Here is a 22,500-nt window from a genome sequence, read left to right on the forward strand (position 1 = left end):
AGCAATGTTAAACTCAGCTCATGAGCTTACAGTGTAAGGCTTAAGACTCGTCGTCTGTGCTCAGTCCTGTTGCACGTCCTCAATCTGGCAACCTGTGTGAGCATCAGCGGGAGACACAACAGATCTGATCTCATGCTCCAGCTGTCAATATTACACACTGTACCTTTAATCATTAGTAATGTTGTTTTGCAGGACCAGTTTGGCAGGAATAAGGTCCCGGAGTGGCAGCGTATCGCAGGTAAAGCTGCTAAAGAGGTGGAGAAGTTCGCCAAAGAGAAGGCTGACGTGGTTCTGATGCACTGGAGAGATAAGATGGGCATCGCTCAGAAGGAGGTGAGCGTCGTCTGCTTCTCTCTGCTGGGGTCAGGTCTGGGCTGTGGCTGTGTAAAGGCTGGGCATGTTAACCCTGCCAGAGCTGGGCTGCTAGCTCTCTGTTTGCTGGTCTGGATGTGGATGCTGTTCGGACAGCTGTGCTTTATGTGTGATGCGTTTCTCTGATCTTCTGTCTCTGGTCTTTACTAATAAATGCTCAAACGTGGCTCGCTCGAGATCTGATGAAGCATCTGCAGACTGATAGCACTGCTCGACATTTCACGGCTAAAATTAGGGACACTCTGAGAAAATAAAATAAAAAGGGATAAAATTCCAGTCAGTGCCACTAAGCTGATCAATTAAGTCATCATAATTCTGTGCCATTATTTCTGACCAATGTGATATATAGGCTAATGATTGACAAAACAATCATTCTGTGTGTCTAATTTTAAAATGCATGTATTTAGGCAACAAATTATAATGTAAATCATAAAAAAGGATATTCATTTTGAGATTTACATTGATTGATGTCATCTAATCTGCATCGTAAACCCAAGATGACTTGATTGTTGATGTGAAGCATGAGCTGCAGAAGAAGGCACAGCTTTGGGATCATGAGCATGAGTTACACAATCATCATCGTTTCTTTGCTCTTGAGCCTCTAATCACACCAATTCACACACCTGCCACTGCACAGTGTTCATTAGAAACGGCTGGTGTGACCAATAACCTCTCTTATCTCTGCCCCCCCATCGGCTCTTATTGTGGTTTCTGCTGTCAATCAATGCAGCAGGACAGGAATAACCTGGTGAGTAGTTTTGTCCAATCAGAGACTCTCTCTCTCTCTCTGTTAGCCCCTCCCTCTCTCATGTCAGTCTCGCGGTCTCATGTAACACACACGCGCGCGCGTGTGTGTGTGTGTGTGTGTGTGTGTGTTCGTAGCTGTCACACATTGACTGTATTAGATCAGCTGTCCATGTCTTCAGATTTTAGAGCAGGATCATAACTTCACATCACGTGTTGATCATTACACAGCTCTGGTGTCATCAGCATTACCCTCACATCCCATAATAGCTCTGTTTGTCTCTTAAACCAGTGTTATATGCAGAATATGCTATAGAGATTGTGTGTTACTGATTGTAGAGTGTAAACCAGAAGCCGGTCATCCTGAGGAAGAGACGGCAGCGGATCAAGATCGAGTCCAACTGGGAGCTGTTCTACTACAAGTAAAGGATCAGTTTAATGACTGTGAGTTCTGTGTGTGGTCATCAGAGCTGAGACGCTGCTGTCTGTGTGCAGGTTCCAGCTGGATCACGCTCGCTCTAACCTGATCTGGAACCTGAAGACACGTGAGGAGCTGCGGGACGCTCTGGAGGCCGAGATGCGCTCCTTCGGTGTGGACCGAGAGCTGGGCAGCGCTAGCATCATCTCCTGGAACCACCAAGAGTTCGAGGTCTGTGTCTGTCCTCACCAGCACTGGAGACGCTCTGATGTGATGTGAATCACTGCTAGAACGGATGGATCAGTAAAAGCCTGCTGCTTGTGTTCAGGTGAAGTACGAGTGCCTCTCTGACGAGATTAAGATCGGAGATTATTACCTGCGTCTGCTGCTGGAGGAGGATGAGAACGAGGAGTCTGGAGCCATCAAGAGATCGTAGGTTTCTGAACACACACTCTGAGCCGTGTTCGTCTGGCTCTTATTGTCCTGATCATCCTCTGTGTTGTTCTCTAGCTACGAGTTCTTTAACGAGCTCTACCATCGCTTCCTGCTGACTCCTAAAGTGGCCATGAAGTGTCTGTGTCTGCAGGCGCTCTCCATCGTCTACGGGAAGTGCTGCGAGGAGATCGGACCGTTCGCTGACACCAAGTACATCGTGGGCATGCTGGACCGGGTCAGTGTCCTGAAGTTACAGGACAGTGATGTGTCATACGTCTCTAGAATCACTGTTTAAACCTGCTGTTTTTGCTCCTCTCCAGTGTACAGACAAGCTGGAGAGAGACCGACTCATCCTTTTCCTCAACAAACTCATCCTCAACAAGGTGAGAGACACGTCAGAGCTGCGCTGTTGATCACACATTCAGTGTTTAACTCTTCTGTTCTGACAGAAAAATGTGAAGGATGTGATGGACTCTAACGGAGTGCGTATACTAGTGGATCTGCTGACCCTCGCTCACCTTCACACCAACAGAGCCACTGTCCCACTGCAGGTGCTCTCTCCAAACACACTGCTGCTCACAACACTCGTATTCATCAGGGACGCTTTAAACTGATCAAAAGTGACAGTAAAGACATATATAATGTGATAAAAAATATGCTGTTCATCTGTGCATCCTGAAAAATAAAATGCATCACAGTTTCCACAGAAATATTGAGCAGCACAACTGTGTTCAACATTGATAATAATCAGAAATGTTTCTTGAGCAGTAAATCATCATATTATTCTGATTTCTGAAGATCATGTGACACTGAAGACTGGAGGAATGATGCTGAAAATACAGCGGAGCATCACAGAAATACATTACACTTTAACACAGATTCACACAGAACACAGATGATTTACACTGGAGTAATATTTCACTGTTTTACTGTATTTCTGATCAAATAAACACTTCAGCCCTGAGCAGAAGAGGCTTCTTTTAAACAGTGGTATGCTGATGATGTGTGTAATGTCCAGATGTTGAATCTGTGTGTTGTTTTCAGAGTAATGTGTTGGAGGCTTCTCCAGACATGAAGCGCGAGAGCGAGAAGGAGTGGTACTTCGGGAACGCAGATAAAGAGAGGAGAGGGCCTTTTGGCTTTGAGGAGGTGAGTATGTGTGCAGCAGAGCTGGAGCGTGTGGAGGTGATCTGCTCTTTGAGCTGTCGGTCTGTGTCCTCAGATGCAGGAGTTCTGGAGCGCTGGGACGCTGACGGCTAAGACCCGCTGCTGGGCTCAGGGCATGGACGGCTGGAGGCCGCTGCAGTCCATCCCTCAGCTGAAGTGGTGTCTGCTGGCCGGAGGACAGGCCGTGATGAACGAGACCGATCTGGCCACGCTCATCCTCAACATGCTCATCACCATGTGCTCCTACTTCCCCAGCCGGTACAGTCTCGCTGCTCACAGCAGCACTTCTGAGATACTAACTCAACTCACAACTAGTTTCTTTCTTCTTTGGCCAAGAAAAAAAGTCAGACTTGTGAGATTAAAAAGTGTTTTTTTTTTTTTTCTCCAGTGGTGGAAACGGCTTCCATTTAAATGCCATTGTGTTAAATAACAAAATATTACAAGGGGCAACAAACTAGAATAGTTTGATAATTTGATCAGATGACTTTGAATGCAAAGACATACAGACATGTTCATGTGTTGGAATATGTTTAAACAAGCCTTTATTTCTAGATAAATAATAAATCTGCTGTGTTTGTGTGTTCAGGGATCAGGATAATGCCATTATCAGACCTCTACCGAAGGTGAAGAGACTCGTCAGTGATAACACCTGTCTGCCACACATCGTCCAGGTACACATCACTGACTCGGTGTTCCTCTACAGCTGTGTTTATAAACCGCTGACATCTCCTGTCCTTCACAGCTGCTCCTGACCTTTGACCCCATCCTGGTGGAGAAGGTGGCTAACCTGCTGTACCTGGTGATGCAGGACAACCCTAACCTGCAGCGTCTCTACCTCAGCGGAGTCTTCTTCTTCATCATGATGTACACCGGCTCAAACGTGCTGCCCGTGGCCCGGTACTCTCCTGCGTCTCAGCCCATCACAGCTGACTGATGTCATTAGCTCCTGATCATGTGTTCGGAGGAATGCCGTTCATGTTTTGATAACTTGCTGTATGTGAAACTGTGTTCTTCTCTCCAGGTTCCTGAAGTACACTCACCTGAAGCAGGCCTTTAAATCAGAGGAGGTGAAGCAGATCTGACGTCTCTCACAGTGCATGTAAAGACAGAGAACAGTTAATCTGAGCATGTGTTTGACCCGCAGGCTAAAGGTCTGGACATCGTTCAGAGGAGTGTGTTGGGCTCCATGCTGCCGGAGGCCATGGTGTGTTACCTGGAGAACTACGAGGCCGAGCGCTTCTCCGAGATCTTCCTGGGAGAGTTTGACACGCCTGAAGCCATCTGGAGCAGTGAGATGAGGTCAGATCTCGTTCCTCGCTCTAGACTTCCTGTTTCTGTGCCGTTTCTCTGCACTTCCAGCCGGCCAACAGCTCAGCCACAAAAAAATCCAAGCAGGAGAATCAAAGTTGGCACAGCACTGCTCCAGAAGTGATGAACATAGTTAAATATTGTTCTACTTCTGGAGCTGTGGTGTGCCAACTTTGATTCTTATGTGGTTTGAACCTTTGAATTTGTACTTATTTACTTATTTTTACTTATTACTAATTATATATATATATATATATATATATATATATATATATATATATATATATCTATATTTGTTAGTTAATATTATGTTAATAATATTATGTTTTTGCTTTCATGTTACGTTTTGTTAAAATTTTTGTCATTTTGTGTATTGGACATTTTATTAGGGTTAGGTTTTTAAATGTCTGTATATTTTATTCATTTATATTTTGGTTTTAATTAGTTTAGGACATCACATCAAACTAAATGAAAATGATAAATGTTAAGCTGGTGTGTGTGGACAGGCGTCTGATGATCGAGAAGATCGCCGCTCATCTGGCAGACTTCAGTCCTCGTCTGCAGAGTAACACTCGTGCTCTCTATCAGTACTGTCCCATTCCTGTGGTCAGCTTCCCTCAGCTGGACAACGAGCTCTTCTGCAACATCTATTACCTGCGGCACCTGTGTGACTCCACACGCTTCCCCGACTGGCCCATACGAGACCCGGTACACACATCTACACACACACGCTGGCTGATGGCCCAGCTCCACACTCTGTGTGATGTGAAGACCTGTGATTGTCTGCCCCCTGCAGGTGAAGCTGCTGAAGGACACTCTGGACGCCTGGAAGAGAGAGGTGGAGAAGAAGCCGCCCTCCATGTCTGTGGATGACGCCTATGAAGTGCTGAACCTCCCTAAAGGACAAGGACAGTGAGTTTCTCTTCTCTTTTGTAGTACTTCATTTTTTGCACTTCCAAAACCAGTCATTGTTTAGTTTCACGTGAACATTTAATTGCATTCTGACCCTTAAGACCTTTATATGTATATTACTTACTTACTTGATTGCTTAACCTCTTTTTACATGCAGAATACACATCTCTCGTTCTGACAGCTTCTCCTGTGACACTGAGACATCTGAGAGTAGTGATTATTGACTGTAATCTTTGTTGCTTTTTTTAAAGGCATGAAGAGAGTAAAATAAGGAAAGCTTACTTCAGATTGGCCCAAAAATACCATCCAGACAAAAATCCAGAGGGCAGGGTATGTACAACAACTAATGAGTGTCATTTTCATTGAATGAATTCTAAACTTTAACTAAGCGTGCTGTGTGTGTGTGTGTTCAGGACATGTTTGAGAAGGTCAACAAGGCCTACGAGTTCCTCTGCACCAAATCGGCTCGTATCGTGGACGGTCCTGACCCAGAGAACATCATCCTGATCCTCAAAGCCCAGAGCATCCTGTTCAACAGACACAAGCAGGGTAAGACTCGCTGCTCTCAGACACCGCTCCTGATCTTCAGACGCTCAGAGACTGATCTCCTCTCTCTCTCTCTCTCTCTCCCCTCAGATCTGGAGCCGTATAAATACGCCGGCTACCCCATGCTAATTAAGACCATCACCCTGGAGACGGGTGACGAGCAGCTGTTCTCCAAGACCTCGGCTCTGTTACCGGCCGCCGCGGAGCTGGCCTTCCACACCGTCAACTGTTCGGCGCTGAACGCAGAGGAGCTGCGGCGGGAGAGCGGCATCGAGGTCAGCATGTGTAGACGTCACTCGCTGGCTCTTCTCTTCTCTTCTCTTCTCTTCTCTTCTCTTCTCTTCACTGTCTGCTGGTGTTGATGAGGCTTGTGTGTTCTGTGTCAGGTGCTGATGGAGGCTCTGTCCCGCTGTGTGTCTGTGCTCACCGCCTCCAGCAGACCGGAGGACATGGCAGTGCAGGTACATCAGCACACACACACACACACACACACACATGCAGTGAGCTCACAGTGTGATTCTGAGTGCATGTGGGTGTTCTTCAGGTGTGTGGACACGTCTGTAGATGCTACAGCGTCGCTGCTCAGTTCGAGGAGTGCAGAGAGAAGATAGTGGAGCTTCCCAACATTATTAGAGATGTTTGTCACATTCTCTACTACAGCAAGGTAAGAACACGCATCTCTTTATTACTGACTGACTATTAATTAAAATTAAGACTAGTCAGAGCTGTGTTGTATTGTTTGTGTGGATAAGTGATCTCTTCATACACCGAGTCTGCGAGTGTTTGTGTTTGCCGTCTCTCAGGGTCTGCCGCGCTTGGCGTCTCTGGTGGTGGAGTGCGTCAGCTCCTTGGCGGTGGACTTCTTCCTGCAGACGCACCTGTATCAGGCCGGGGTCCTGTGGCACCTGCTGGCGAGCCTCTTCAGCTACGACTACACCCTGGAGGAGAGCGGCGTGCAGGCCAGCCACGACACCAACCAGCAGCAGGTGTGCAACAGTCTGGCCAAGCTGAGCGTGGTTGCCCTCGGCCGGCTGGCGGGGTACAGCGGGGCCCGGAGCCCAGAGGAGGGTCCAGCCGGCGAGCTCAATGGTGAAGGAGCCGCAGCTCACCCTCCGGAGAACCCTGCCATCAGGAAGAGTCTGGCTGCCATGCTGACGCCCTACATCTCACGCAGACTGGGCCGCAGCTCGCCCGCAGAGGTACAGAGGTGCACCCCTCAGTGCTCACACAGAGACTCAAGAGAGGCTGGACAGATGGACAGTGGCTGTGTGTTGATCTGTGCTGCTTCTGTGGGTTCTCCAGGTGCTGAAGCTGCTGAACAGTAACTCGGAGAACCCGTACTTGATCTGGAACAACGGGACGCGAGCGGAGCTGATGGAGTTCCTGGAGGAGCAGCAGGAGAGCAGCATCAAGAGAGTGAGACGCTCCTCCCGATCCTTCACTGCTCCTCACACTCCTCTAATTCAGATCACACTCACTCTGTGTGTTTGCACTCGTCTGATTCTCATCACACTCACTCTGTGTGTTTACACTCGTCTGATTCACATCACACTCACTCTGTGTGTTTACACTCGTCTGATTCTCATCACACTCACTCTGTTTACACTCGTCTGATTCACATCACACTCACTCTGTGTGTTTGCACTCGTCTGATTCGCATCACACTCACTGTGTGTGTTTACACTCGTCTGATTCACATCACACTCACTCTGTGTGTTTACACTCGTCTGATTCACATCACACTCACTCTGTTTACACTCGTCTGATTCACATCACACTCACTCTGTGTGTTTGCACTCGTCTGATTCTCATCACACTCACTCTGTTTACACTCGTCTGATTCACATCACACTCACTCTGTTTACACTCGTCTGATTCGCATCACACTCACTGTGTGTGTTTACACTCGTCTGATTCACATCACACTCACTGTGTGTGTTTACACTCGTCTGATTCACATCACACTCACTCTGTGTGTTTGCACTCATCTGATTCTCATCACACTCACTCTGTGTGTTTACACTCGTCTGATTCACATCACACACACTCTGTGTGTTTGCACTCGTCTGATTCACATCACACTCACTCTGTGTGTTTGCACTCGTCTGATTCTCATCACACTCACTCTGTGTGTTTACACTCGTCTGATTCACATCACACTCACTCTGTGTGTTTGCACTCGTCTGATTCACATCACACTCACTGTGTGTGTTTGCACTCGTCTGATTCACATCACACTCACTCTGTGTGTTTGCACTCGTCTGATTCTCATCACACTCACTCTGTGTGTTTGCACTCGTCTGATTCACATCACACTCACTCTGTGTGTTTGCACTCGTCTGATTCACATCACACTCACTCTGTGTGTTTACACTCGTCTGATTCACATCACACTCACTGTGTGTGTTTACACTCGTCTGATTCACATCACACTCACTGTGTGTGTTTACACTCGTCTGATTCACATCACACTCACTCTGTGTGTTTGCACTCGTCTGATTCTCATCACACTCACTCTGTTTACACTCGTCTGATTCACATCACACTCTTTCTGTGTGTTTGCACTCGTCTGATTCACATCACACTCACTCTGTGTGTTTACACTCGTCTGATTCACATCACACTCACTGTGTGTGTTTACACTCGTCTGATTCACATCACACTCACTCTGTGTGTTTGCACTCGTCTGATTCACATCACACTCACTCTATGTGTTTGCACTCGTCTGATTCACATCACACTCACTCTGTTAACACTCGTCTGATTCTCATCACACTCACTCTGTGTGTTTGCACTCGTCTGATTCACATCACACTCACTCTGTGTGTTTACACTCGTCTGATTCTCATCACACTCACTCTGTTTACACTCGTCTGATTCACATCACACTCACTCTGTGTGTTTGCACTCGTCTGATTCGCATCACACTCACTGTGTGTGTTTACACTCGTCTGATTCACATCACACTCACTCTGTGTGTTTACACTCGTCTGATTCACATCACACTCACTGTGTGTGTTTACACTCGTCTGATTCACATCACACTCACTCTGTGTGTTTACACTCGTCTGATTCACATCACACTCACTGTGTGTGTTTACACTCGTCTGATTCACATCACACTCACTCTGTGTGTTTGCACTCGTCTGATTCTCATCACACTCACTCTGTGTGTTTACACTCGTCTGATTCTCATCACACTCACTCTGTGTGTTTGCACTCATCTGATTCTCATCACACTCACTCTGTGTGTTTACACTCGTCTGATTCTCATCACACTCACTCTGTTTACACTCGTCTGATTCACATCACACTCACTCTGTGTGTTTGCACTCGTCTGATTCGCATCACACTCACTGTGTGTGTTTACACTCGTCTGATTCGCATCACACTCACTCTGTGTGTTTACACTCGTCTGATTCACATCACACTCACTGTGTGTGTTTGCACTCGTCTGATTCACATCACACTCACTCTGTGTGTTTGCACTCGTCTGATTCTCATCACACTCACTCTGTGTGTTTGCACTCGTCTGATTCTCATCACACTCACTCTGTTTACACTCGTCTGATTCACATCACACTCACTCTGTGTGTTTGCACTCGTCTGATTCACATCACACTCACTCTGTGTGTTTACACTCGTCTGATTCACATCACACTCCATACTTGGCTGAATGTCACGTCACTTTCACACACACTCTGTGTTTGTGCACTCGTCCGATTCACATCACACTCACTCTGTGTTTGTGCACTCGTCTGATTCTCATCACACTCACTCTGTGTGTTTGCACTCATCTGATTCTCATCACACTCACTCTGTGTGTTTGCACTCGTCTGATTCACATCACACACACTCTGTGTTTGTGCACTTGTCTGATTCACATCACACACACTCTGTGTTTGTGCACTTGTCTGATTCACATCACACACACTCTGTGTTTGTGCACTTGTCTGATTCACATCACACACACTCTGTGTTTGTGCACTTGTCTGATTCACATCACACACACTCTGTTTGTTTGCACTTGTCTGATTCTCATCACACTCATTCTGGGTGTTTGCATTCGTCTAATTCTCATCACACTCACTCTGTGTGTTTGCACTCGTCTGATTCACATGACACTCACTCTGTTTGTTTGCACTCGTCTGATTCACATCACACTCACTCTGTGTGTTTGCACTCGTCTGATTCACATCACACTCACTCTGTTTGTTTGCACTCGTCTGATTCACATCACACTCACTCTGTGTGTTTGCACTCGTCTGATTCTCATCACACTCACTCTGTTTGTTTGCACTCGTCTGATTCACATCACACTCACTCTGTGTGTTTGCATTCGTCTGATTCTCATCACACTCACTCTGTGTGTTTGCACTCGTCTGATTCACATCACACTCACTCTGTGTGTTTGCATTCGTCTGATTCTCATCACACTCACTCTGTGTTTGCACTCGTCTGATTCTCATCACACTCACTCTGTGTGTTTGCACTCGTCTGATTCTCATCACACTCACTCTGTGTTTGCACTCGTCTGATTCTCATCACACTCACTCTGTGTGTTTGCACTCGTCTGATTCTCATCACACTCACTCAGTGTGTTTGCACTCGTCTGATTCTCATCACACACACTCTGTGTGTTTGCACTCGTCTGATTCACATCACACTCACTCTGTGTGTTTGCACTCGTCTGATTCACATCACACTCACTCTGTGTGTTTGCACTCGTCTGATTCACATCACACACACTGTGTGTGTTTGCACTCGTCTGATTCACATCACACACACTGTGTGTGTTTGCACTCGTCTGATTCACATCACACACACTGTGTGTGTTTGCACTCGTCTGATTATCATCACACACACTCTGTGTGTTTGCACTCGTCTGATTCTCATCACACACACTCTGTGTGTTTGCACTCGTCTGATTCTCATCACACTCACTCTGTGTGTTTGCACTCGTCTGATTCTCATCACACACACTCTGTGTGTTTGCACTCGTCTGATTCTCATCACACTCACTCTGTGTGTTTGCACTCGTCTGATTCACATCACACACACTGTGTGTGTTTACACTCGTCTGATTCACATCACACTCCATACTTGGCTGAATGTCACGTCACTTTCACACACACTCTGTGTTTGTGCACTCGTCCGATTCACATCACACTCACTCTGTGTTTGTGCACTCGTCTGATTCTCATCACACTCACTCTGTGTGTTTGCACTCATCTGATTCTCATCACACTCACTCTGTGTGTTTGCACTCGTCTGATTCACATCACACACACTCTGTGTTTGTGCACTCGTCTGATTCACATCACACACACTCTGTGTTTGTGCACTTGTCTGATTCACATCACACACACTCTGTGTTTGTGCACTTGTCTGATTCACATCACACACACTCTGTGTTTGTGCACTTGTCTGATTCACATCACACACACTCTGTTTGTTTGCACTCGTCTGATTCTCATCACACTCATTCTGGGTGTTTGCACTCGTCTAATTCTCATCACACTCACTCTGTGTGTTTGCACTCGTCTGATTCACATGACACTCACTCTGTTTGTTTGCACTCGTCTGATTCACATCACACTCACTCTGTGTGTTTGCACTCGTCTGATTCACATCACACTCACTCTGTTTGTTTGCACTCGTCTGATTCACATCACACTCACTCTGTGTGTTTGCACTCGTCTGATTCTCATCACACTCACTCTGTTTGTTTGCACTCGTCTGATTCACATCACACTCACTCTGTGTGTTTGCATTCGTCTGATTCTCATCACACTCACTCTGTGTGTTTGCACTCGTCTGATTCTCATCACACTCACTCTGTGTTTGCACTCGTCTGATTCTCATCACACTCACTCAGTGTGTTTGCACTCGTCTGATTCTCATCACACACACTCTGTGTGTTTGCACTCGTCTGATTCACATCACACTCACTCTGTGTGTTTGCACTCGTCTGATTCACATCACACTCACTCTGTGTGTTTGCACTCGTCTGATTCACATCACACACACTGTGTGTGTTTGCACTCGTCTGATTCACATCACACACACTGTGTGTGTTTGCACTCGTCTGATTCACATCACACACACTGTGTGTGTTTGCACTCGTCTGATTATCATCACACACACTCTGTGTGTTTGCACTCGTCTGATTCTCATCACACACACTCTGTGTTTGCACTCGTCTGATTCTCATCACACTCACTCTGTGTGTTTGCACTCGTCTGATTCTCATCACACACACTCTGTGTGTTTGCACTGTGTGTGTTTACACTCGTCTGATTCACATCACACTCACTGTGTGTGTTTACACTCGTCTGATTCACATAACACTCACTCTGTGTGTTTACACTCGTCTGATTCACATAACACTCACTCTGTGTGTTTACACTCGTCTGATTCACATCACACTCACTGTGTGTTTACACTCGTCTGATTCACATCACACTCACTGTGTGTGTTTACACTCGTCTGATTCACATCACACTCACTGTGTGTGTTTACACTCGTCTGATTCACATCACACTCACTGTGTGTGTTTACACTCGTCTGATTCACATCACACTCACTGTGTGTGTTTACACTCGTCTGATTCACATCACACTCACTGTGTGTGTTTACACTCGTCTGATTCACATCACACTCACTGTGTGTGTTTACACTCGTCTGATTCACATCACACTCACTGTGTGTGTTTACACTCGTCTGATTCACATCACACTCACTCTGTGTGTTTACACTCGTCTGATTCACATCACACTCACTGTGTGTTTGCACTCGTGTGTGATTCACATCACACTCACTCTGTGTGTTTGCACTCGTCTGATTCACATCACACTCACACTGTGTGTTTGCACTCGTCTGATTCACATCACACTCACACTGTGTGTTTGCACTCGTCTGATTCACATCACACTCACTCTGTGTGTTTGCACTCGTCTGATTCACATCACACTCACACTGTGTGTTTGCACTCGTCTGATTCACATCACACTCACACTGTGTGTTTGCACTCGTCTGATTCTCATCACACTCACTCTGTGTGTTTGCACTCGTCTGATTCTCATCACACACACTCTGTGTGTTTACACTCGTCTGATTCTCATCACACACACTCTGTGTGTTTACACTCGTCTGATTCACATCACACTCACTCTGTGTTTGCACTCGTCTGATTCACATCACACTCACTCTGTGTGTTTGCACTCGTCTGAATCTCATCACACTCACTCTGTGTGTTTACACTCGTCTGATTCACATCACACACACTCTGTGTTTGTGCACTCGTCCGATTCACATCACACTCACTCTGTGTGTTTGCACTCGTCTGATTCACATCACACTCACTCTGGGGAAGTCGTGGCCTAATGGTTAGAGAGTCGGACTCCCAATCGAAAGGTTGTGAGTTCGAGTCCCGGGCCGGCAGGAATTGTGGGTGGGGGGAGTGCATGTACAGTTCTCTCTCCACCTTCAATACCACGACTTAGGTGCCCTTGAGCAAGGCATCGAACCCCCAACTGCTCCCCGGGCGCCGCAGCATAAATGGCTGCCCACTGCTCCGGATGTGTGCTCACAGTGTGTATGTGTGTGTGTTCACTGCTCTGTGTGTGTGCATTTCGGATGGGTTAAACGCAGAGCACAAATTCTGAGTATGGGTCACCATACTTGGCTGAATGTCACGTCACTTTCACACACACTCTGTGTTTGTGCACTCGTCCGATTCACATCACACTCACTCTGTGTTTGTGCACTCGTCTGATTCTCATCACACTCACTCTGTATGTTTGCACTCATCTGATTCTCATCACACTCACTCTGTGTGTTTGCACTCGTCTGATTCACATCACACACACTCTGTGTTTGTGCACTTGTCTGATTCACATCACACACACTCTGTGTTTGTGCACTTGTCTGATTCACATCACACACACTCTGTGTTTGTGCACTTGTCTGATTCACATCACACACACTCTGTGTTTGTGCACTTGTCTGATTCACATCACACACACTCTGTGTGTTTGCACTCGTCTGATTCACATCACACTCATTCTGGGTGTTTGCATTCGTCTAATTCTCATCACACTCACTCTGTGTGTTTGCACTCGTCTGATTCACATCACACTCACTCTGTTTGTTTGCACTCGTCTGATTCACATCACACTCACTCTGTGTGTTTGCACTCGTCTGATTCACATCACACTCACTCTGTTTGTTTGCACTCGTCTGATTCACATCACACTCACTCTGTGTGTTTGCACTCGTCTGATTCTCATCACACTCACTCTGTTTGTTTGCACTCGTCTGATTCACATCACACTCACTCTGTGTGTTTGCATTCGTCTGATTCTCATCACACTCACTCTGTGTGTTTGCACTCGTCTGATTCTCATCACACTCACTCTGTGTTTGCACTCGTCTGATTCTCATCACACTCACTCTGTGTTTGCACTCGTCTGATTCTCATCACACTCACTCAGTGTGTTTGCACTCGTCTGATTCACATCACACTCACTCTGTGTGTTTGCACTCGTCTGATTCACATCACACTCACTCTGTGTGTTTGCACTCGTCTGATTCACATCACACACACTGTGTGTGTTTGCACTCGTCTGATTCACATCACACACACTGTGTGTGTTTGCACTCGTCTGATTCACATCACACACACTGTGTGTGTTTGCACTCGTCTGATTATCATCACACACACTCTGTGTGTTTGCACTCGTCTGATTCTCATCACACACACTCTGTGTGTTTGCACTCGTCTGATTCTCATCACACTCACTCTGTGTGTTTGCACTCGTCTGATTCTCATCACACACACTCTGTGTGTTTGCACTCGTCTGATTCTCATCACACTCACTCTGTGTGTTTGCACTCGTCTGATTCACATCACACACACTGTGTGTGTTTACACTCGTCTGATTCACATCACACTCACACTGTGTTTACACTCGTCTGATTCACATCACACTCACACTGTGTGTTTACACTCGTCTGATTCACATCACACTCACACTGTGTGTTTACACTCGTCTGATTCACATCACACTCACTGTGTGTGTTTACACTCGTCTGATTCTCATCACACTCACACTGTGTGTTTGCACTCGTCTGATTCTCATCACACTCACACTGTGTTTGCACTCGTCTGATTCACATCACACTCACACTGTGTGTTTGCACTCGTCTGATTCACATCACACTCACTCTGTGTGTTTGCACTCGTCTGATTCACATCACACTCACTCTGTGTGTTTGCACTCGTCTGATTCACATCACACTCACTCTGTGTGTTTGCACTCGTCTGATTCACATCACACTCACTCTGTGTGTTTGCACTCGTCTGATTCTCATCACACTCACTCTGTGTTTGTGCACTCGTCTGATTCACATCACACACACTCTGTGTTTGTGCACTCGTCCGATTCACATTAAACTCACTCTGTGTGTTTGCACTCGTCCGATTCACATCACACTCACTCTGTGTGTTTGCACTCGTCCGATTCACATCAAACACACTCTGTGTTTGTGCACTCGTCCGATTCACATCACACACACTCTGTGTTTGTGCACTCGTCCGATTCACATCACACTCACTCTGTGTGTTTGCACTCATCTGATTCACATCACACTCACTCTGTGTTTGTGCACTCGTCCGATTCACATCACACTCACTCTGTGTGTTTGCACTCGTCTGATCACATCACACTCACTCTGTGTGTTAACACTCGTCTGATCACATCACACACACTCTGTGTTTGTGCACTTGTCTGATTCACATCACACACACTCTGTGTTTGTGCACTTGTCTGATTCACATCACACTCACTCTGTGTGTTTGCACTCGTCTGATCACATCACACTCACTCTGTGTGTTAACACTCGTCTGATTCACATCACACTCACTCTGTGTGTTTGCACTCGTCTGATCACATCACACTCACTCTGTGTGTTTACACTCGTCTGATTCTCATCACACTCACTCTGTTTACACTCGTCTGATTCACATCACACACACTCTGTGTTTGTGCACTTGTCTGATTCACATCACACTCACTCTGTGTGTTTGCACTCGTCTGATCACATCACACTCACTCTGTGTGTTAACACTCGTCTGATTCACATCACACACACTCTGTGTTTGTGCACTCGTCCGATTCACATCACACTCACTCTGTGTGTTTGCACTCGTCTGATCACATCACACTCACTCTGTGTGTTAACACTCGTCTGATCACATCACACACACTCTGTGTTTGTGCACTTGTCTGATTCACATCACACACACTCTGTGTTTGTGCACTTGTCTGATTCACATCACACTCACTCTGTGTGTTTGCACTCGTCTGATCACATCACACTCACTCTGTGTGTTAACACTCGTCTGATTCACATCACACACACTCTGTGTTTGTGCACTCGTCCGATTCACATCACACTCACTCTGTGTGTTTGCACTCGTCTGATCACATCACACTCACTCTGTGTGTTAACACTCGTCTGATCACATCACACACACTCTGTGTTTGTGCACTTGTCTGATTCACATCACACACACTCTGTGTTTGTGCACTTGTCTGATTCACATCACACTCACTCTGTGTGTTTGCACTCGTCTGATCACATCACACTCACTCTGTGTGTTTGCACTCGTCTGATCACATCACACTCACTCTGTGTGTTAACACTCGTCTGATTCACCTAACACACACTCTGTGTTTGTGCACTTGTCTGATTCACATCACACACACACTGTGTGTTTGCACTCGTCTGATTCACATCACACTCACTCTGTGTGTTTGCACTCGTCTGATTCACATCACACTCACTCTGTGTTTGCACTCGTCTGATTCACATCACACTCACTGTGTGTGTTTACACTCGTCTGATTCACATCACACTCACTCTGTGTGTTTGCACTCGTCTGATTCACATCACACTCACTCTGTGTGTTTACACTCGTCTGATTCTCATCACACTCACTCTGTGTGTTTGCACTCGTCTGATTCTCATCACACTCACTGTGTGTGTTTACACTCGTCTGATTCTCATCACACTCACTCTGTGTGTTTGCACTCATCTGATTCTCATCACACTCACTCTGTGTTTGCACTCGTCTGATTCTCATCACACTCACTGTGTGTGTTTACACTCGTCTGATTCTCATCACACTCACTCTGTGTGTTTGCACTCATCTGATTCTCATCACACTCACTGTGTGTTTACACTCGTCTGATTCACATCACACTCACTCTGTGTGTTTACACTCGTCTGATTCTCATCACACTCACTCTGTGCGTTTGCACTCGTCTGATTCACATCACACTCACTCTGTGCGTTTGCACTCGTCTGATTCACATCACACTCACTCTGTGCGTTTGCACTTGTCTGATTCACATCACACTCACTCTGTGTGTTTACACTCGTCTGATTCTCATCACACTCACTCTGTGTGTTTGCATTCGTCTGATTCACATCACACTCACTGTGTGTGTTTACACTCGTCTGATTCACATCACACTCACTCTGTGTGTTTACACTCGTCTGATTCACATCACACTCACTCTGTGTTTGCACTCGTCTGATTCTCATCACACTCACTGTGTGTGTTTACACTCGTCTGATTCACATCACACTCACTCTGTGTGTTTGCATTCGTCTGATTCTCATCACACTCACTCTGTGTGTTTGCACTCGTCTGATTCACATCACACTCACTCTGTGTGTTTGCACTCGTCTGATTCACATCACACTCACTCTGTGTGTTTGCAGGGAGAGTGCGACAAGAGCTTCGGCTCAGAGTTCCTGTTCAGTGAACACGGGAAGGAGCTGATCGTGGGAGAGATCTTCGTTAGGGTTTATAACGAGCAGCCCGTGTTTCCTCTGGAGGTGAGAGACGCCTACACTACTGTACTGAAGATCCCAAAACATCTCTTCTGCATTTATCTGATCAAAAATACAGTAAAAACTGTAATATTGTTCTAATGTAAATAACTGTTTTCTCTGTTAAAGTATAATTTATTTCTGTGATGTGCCGCTGTATTTTCAGCATCATTCCACCAGTCTTCAGTGTCACATGATCTTCAGAAATCAGAATAATATGATGATTTACTGCTCAAGAAACATTTCTGACTATTATCAATGTTGAACACAGTTGTGCTGCACAATATTTCTGTGGAAACTGTGATGCATTTTATTTTTCAGGATTCACAGATGAACAGAAACTTCAGAAGAACAGCATTTATCTGAAATAGAAATCTACTGTAACATTATAAATGTCTTAACTGTCACTTTTGATCAATTTAATGCATCCTTAATGAATGAAATGTTAATTTTTTTAAATGTGGAGTGTTTGCCAGCTCTGTTGAACTCTGATCTGTGTGTTCGTCAGTATCCGAAGGCGTTCGCGTCGAGTCTCTTGGACTATGTGGGTTCTCAGGCTCAGTATCTGATCACGTTGCTGGCCATGACGCAGACTAATAAGCTGGAGTCGCAGCAGCACGCTCAGAGACTGCGCTGGGCCGAGATGGCACTGGAAGCTCTCCGCAACGTCATCAAGAACAACCCAGGTGCCTGAAACACAGCAGACTGATGCATGTGTGTGTAGAGGCTGGTTTGTGATGTGTGTGTGTGTGCGTGTGTGTCTCGCAGGCACTGAGACGGAGTGCATCGGTCACTTCAAGCTGCTCTTCTCTCTGCTGAGGGTCCACGGCGCTGGAAGAGTCCAGCAGCTGGCTTTAGAGGTACACTGTAAACCACAAGTCTGTGCTTCATACTTTACTGACATCGGAACATCATCACTGTTAACACTGTGTGGTTTGCTGTAGGTGGTGAATACTGTCACAGTAAACCAGGACTGTGTGGTCAACATCGCTGAGTCTCTGGTTCTGCCCAATCTGCTGGTCCTGCTGCACTCCTTACCCTCCAGTAAGACTAGTGAAACCTGACATGCATCCAGAAGAGAGATATATATAGAGAATATAAATATACATTTTCATTTTAATTTTGTTGACGTTAAATTAAATCTGAATATTTAATATAAAATATAACCATAATAATAATAGGTTTTTTTTTCTAGTAATAAATACAGCTATAGGTCACCTCACCATCTAAATATTTGGCATTTTTTCTGAACAATGGAACACACCAGTAGTGAAACATATTAATCACACTCAAATGCACTCGCGCACACACTTTCACTCCCACACGCACTTTTACTAGCACGCGCATTTTCACACAAACACGCACACTCACTCACATGCACATTCATACATAAACACGTGTACACACACATGCACACTTATACACAAAAACATACACACACTTGTACACAAACACTCACGCATGCATGCACTCACACACACATGCGCGTGCGTACACACATTCACACTCACTCACGCACGCATTTACATTCAATCACACACTCAAGAATAATCACTCACTCGCACACATGCACACTCACACAGTCACACATGCAAACTCACACTCAAACGCATACTCCCACACAAACACACACGCTCACTCGCACACAAGTATACTCGCACACACAAGTCAAGTCACCTTTATTTATATAGCACTTTAAACAAAATACATTGCGTCAAAGCAACTGAACAACATTCATTAGGAAAACAGTGTCAATAATGCAAAAATGAGAGTTAAAGGCAGTTCATCATTGACACAGTCACACATGCAGTCACACACAAGCACACTTGTACACAAACACACACTCACTTGCATTCATGCACGCACACGAACACACACTCACTTACACGTATACGCACTAACACACACGCACACAGACAAACAGTCACACATGCACTCACACACAAACGCACTCGTACACAAACATGCACGCACTCACTCACACACACACAAGCATACTCACTCACACAGTCAAATGCACACTAGTACTAGTAGTTTTAAGGTAACTACAGGCTTTTATGTCTCTTTATTTCTATTTTATTTTAATATGCACTTTGAAATGCTGTATGTGCCATATAAATACATTTGGCCTGACATTAATAGTTCAGTTGGGCATAAAAACAATATTTTTATTTATTAAATGCCTGCAAAAGCCCTGACTTCTCATACACAAATGTCAACAATTGATATTATTGAAGGTTCCAGTGTTTTTCTCTCCTCTAGTCTAATGCTTGTGTCTCTGTGCATCTGCAGGTCGTCAGCTGGTGCTCGAGACACTTTACGCTCTGACCTCCAACACTAAGATCATCACTGAGGCCATGAACAGAGGTGTGTCCGTGTGGGTGTGTCCGTGTGGGTGTGTCCGTGTGTGTGTCCTTGTGTGTCCTTGTGTGTCCTTGTGTGTCCTTGTGTGTCTGTGTGTGTGTGTGTGTGTGTGTGCGTGTCCGTGTGCGTGTCCGTGTCTGTCCGTGCCTGTCCGTGTGTGTGTGTGTGTCTGTGTGTGTCTGTGTGTGTCTGTGTGTGTCTGTGTGTGTCTGTGTGTGTCTGTGTGTGTCCGTGTGTGTGTCCGTGTGTGTGTGTGTGTGTGTGTGTGTGTGTGTCTGTCTGTCCGTGTCTGTCTGTCCGTGTCTGTCCGTGTGTGTGTGTGTGTCCGTGTGTGTGTGCGTGTGCGTGTGCGTGTCCGTGTGTGTCCGTGTGTGTCCGTGTGTGTCCGTGTGTGTGTGTGTGTGTGTGTGTGTGTGTCTGTCCGTGTCTGTCCGTGTGTGTGTGTGCGTGTCTGTCCGTGTGTGTGTGTGTGTGTGCGTGTGTGTGTGTCTGTCCGTTTCTGTCCGTGTGTGTGTGTATCTGTCCGTGTCTGTCCGTGTCTGTCCGTGTGTGTCCGTGTGTGTCCGTGTGGGTGTGTCCGTGTGGGTGTGTCCGTGTGTGTGTCCTTGTGTGTCCTTGTGTGTCCTTGTGTGTCCTTGTGTGTCTGTGTGTGTGTGTGTGTGTGTGTGCGTGTCCGTGTGCGTGTCCGTGTCTGTCCGTGCCTGTCCGTGTGTGTGTGTGTGTCTGTGTGTGTCTGTGTGTGTCTGTGTGTGTCTGTGTGTGTCTGTGTGTGTCCGTGTGTGTGTCCGTGTGTGTGTGTGTGTGTGTGTGTGTGTGTCTGTCTGTCCGTGTCTGTCCGTGTGTGTGTGTGTGTCCGTGTGTGTGTGCGTGTGCGTGTCCGTGTGTGTCCGTGTGTGTCCGTGTGTGTCCGTGTGTGTGTGTGTGTGTGTGTGTGTGTGTCTGTCCGTGTCTGTCCGTGTGTGTGTGTGCGTGTCTGTCCGTGTGTGTGTGTGTGTGTGCGTGTGTGTGTGTCTGTCCGTTTCTGTCCGTGTGTGTGTGTGTCTGTCCGTGTCTGTCCGTGTCTGTCCGTGTGTGTCCGTGTGTGTCCGTGTGTGTGTGTGTGTGTGTGTGTGTGTGTGTGTGTGTGTGTGTGTGTGTCTGTCCATGTCTGTCCGTGTGTGTGTGTGTGTGTGTGCGTGTGTGTGTGTCTGTCCGTGTCTGTCCGTGTGTGTGTGTGTGTGTGTGTGCGTGTCTGTCCGTGTGTGTGCGTGTGTGTGTGTGCGTGTCTGTCCGTGTGTGTGCGTGTGTGTGTGTCTGTCCGTGTGTGTGTGTCTGTCCGTGTGTGTGTGTGTGTGTGTGTGTGTGTCTCCAGTAGCTGATCTTAGAGCAGTCTCCTCTGACCTCTGTCTGTCTCTCAGGTGCGCTGATCTACCTGCTGGATCTGTTCTGTAACTCCACTCATCCTCAGGTGCGCACGCAGACGGCTGAGCTCTTCTCCAAGATGACTTCGGATAAGCTGGTGGGACCCAAGGTAAGACTCCTTCAGTTCCTCCCTCATCGGAGCGCTGTTTTGAGTTAAACTGACAGTGTTTTCTATTTCATTCCCAGCATCACTGCATGTGTGTTGTATCACTCGATCACGTGTGTCTGCTCTCTCTCAGGTGCGTCTGACCCTGATGCGCTTCCTGCCTGCCGTCTTCATGGACGCCATGCGTGATAACCCCGAGGCGGCGGTGCACATATTCGAGGGAACCCACGAGAACCCTGAGCTGATCTGGAACGACAGCTCGAGAGAAACCGTCTCCACCAGCGTCAGAGAGATGATGCTGGAGTGAGTCCTCTGACCTCAGATCAGTCCTTCCCTTCGCTCTCCTCGTTCTTCTGCTCACTCTCTCTGCTTCTGTTCACACAGACACTTCAAGCAGCAGAAGGACAATCCTGACGTCAGCTGGAAGGTGAGATGGAGCTGACTTAGGGCTTCAGTTTAGATTTACTGTCTTACTGTTTCAAATTAAGAGTTCGGTGAGATTTTTACAAATATTTCTGCATTTATTTGACCTAAAGTAAGGTAAAACAGTGAAATATTATTCCAGTTTAAATCAGCTATAATGTATTTCTGTGATGCTCCGCTGTATTTTCAGCATCATTCCTCCAGTCTTCAGTGTCACATGATCTTCAGAAATCAGAATAATATGATGATTTACTGCTCAAGAAACATTTCTGATTATTATCAATGTTGAACACAGTTGTGCTGCTCAATATTTCTGTGGAAACTGTGATGCATTTTATTTTTCAGGATTCACAGATGAACAGAAAGTTCAAATATAAATCTTGTTGTGTGTGTTCCTGCA

General features: G+C 46.3%; 1 protein-coding gene across 3 annotated transcripts in view; it reads left to right on the plus strand.

Moving 5' to 3' along the window:
- LOC132123953 (dnaJ homolog subfamily C member 13-like) overlaps positions 1-22,500 on the plus strand; it is a 59,890-nt gene that overhangs the window by 29,994 nt on the left and 7,396 nt on the right. For all 3 annotated transcript variants that reach the window (XM_059534644.1, XM_059534643.1, XM_059534645.1), the window contains 30 exons: positions 193-333; positions 1,456-1,538; positions 1,612-1,765; positions 1,863-1,966; positions 2,045-2,204; positions 2,290-2,352; positions 2,419-2,520; positions 3,014-3,118; positions 3,192-3,394; positions 3,723-3,807; positions 3,879-4,033; positions 4,158-4,203; positions 4,281-4,435; positions 4,951-5,152; positions 5,241-5,356; positions 5,608-5,686; positions 5,770-5,905; positions 5,993-6,177; positions 6,289-6,363; positions 6,447-6,566; positions 6,706-7,101; positions 7,205-7,318; positions 17,696-17,812; positions 18,315-18,492; positions 18,575-18,666; positions 18,751-18,850; positions 20,099-20,173; positions 21,568-21,680; positions 21,811-21,980; positions 22,062-22,104. In XM_059534644.1, the coding sequence (XP_059390627.1) occupies positions 193-333; positions 1,456-1,538; positions 1,612-1,765; positions 1,863-1,966; positions 2,045-2,204; positions 2,290-2,352; positions 2,419-2,520; positions 3,014-3,118; positions 3,192-3,394; positions 3,723-3,807; positions 3,879-4,033; positions 4,158-4,203; positions 4,281-4,435; positions 4,951-5,152; positions 5,241-5,356; positions 5,608-5,686; positions 5,770-5,905; positions 5,993-6,177; positions 6,289-6,363; positions 6,447-6,566; positions 6,706-7,101; positions 7,205-7,318; positions 17,696-17,812; positions 18,315-18,492; positions 18,575-18,666; positions 18,751-18,850; positions 20,099-20,173; positions 21,568-21,680; positions 21,811-21,980; positions 22,062-22,104 (3,867 nt within the window). The remainder of the gene's footprint in view (positions 1-192; positions 334-1,455; positions 1,539-1,611; positions 1,766-1,862; positions 1,967-2,044; positions 2,205-2,289; positions 2,353-2,418; positions 2,521-3,013; positions 3,119-3,191; positions 3,395-3,722; positions 3,808-3,878; positions 4,034-4,157; positions 4,204-4,280; positions 4,436-4,950; positions 5,153-5,240; positions 5,357-5,607; positions 5,687-5,769; positions 5,906-5,992; positions 6,178-6,288; positions 6,364-6,446; positions 6,567-6,705; positions 7,102-7,204; positions 7,319-17,695; positions 17,813-18,314; positions 18,493-18,574; positions 18,667-18,750; positions 18,851-20,098; positions 20,174-21,567; positions 21,681-21,810; positions 21,981-22,061; positions 22,105-22,500) is intronic.

The sequence above is a fragment of the Carassius carassius genome, chromosome 42 (genome assembly GCF_963082965.1).
Source record: "Carassius carassius chromosome 42, fCarCar2.1, whole genome shotgun sequence".
Taxonomy (NCBI): Eukaryota; Metazoa; Chordata; class Actinopteri; order Cypriniformes; family Cyprinidae; genus Carassius; species Carassius carassius.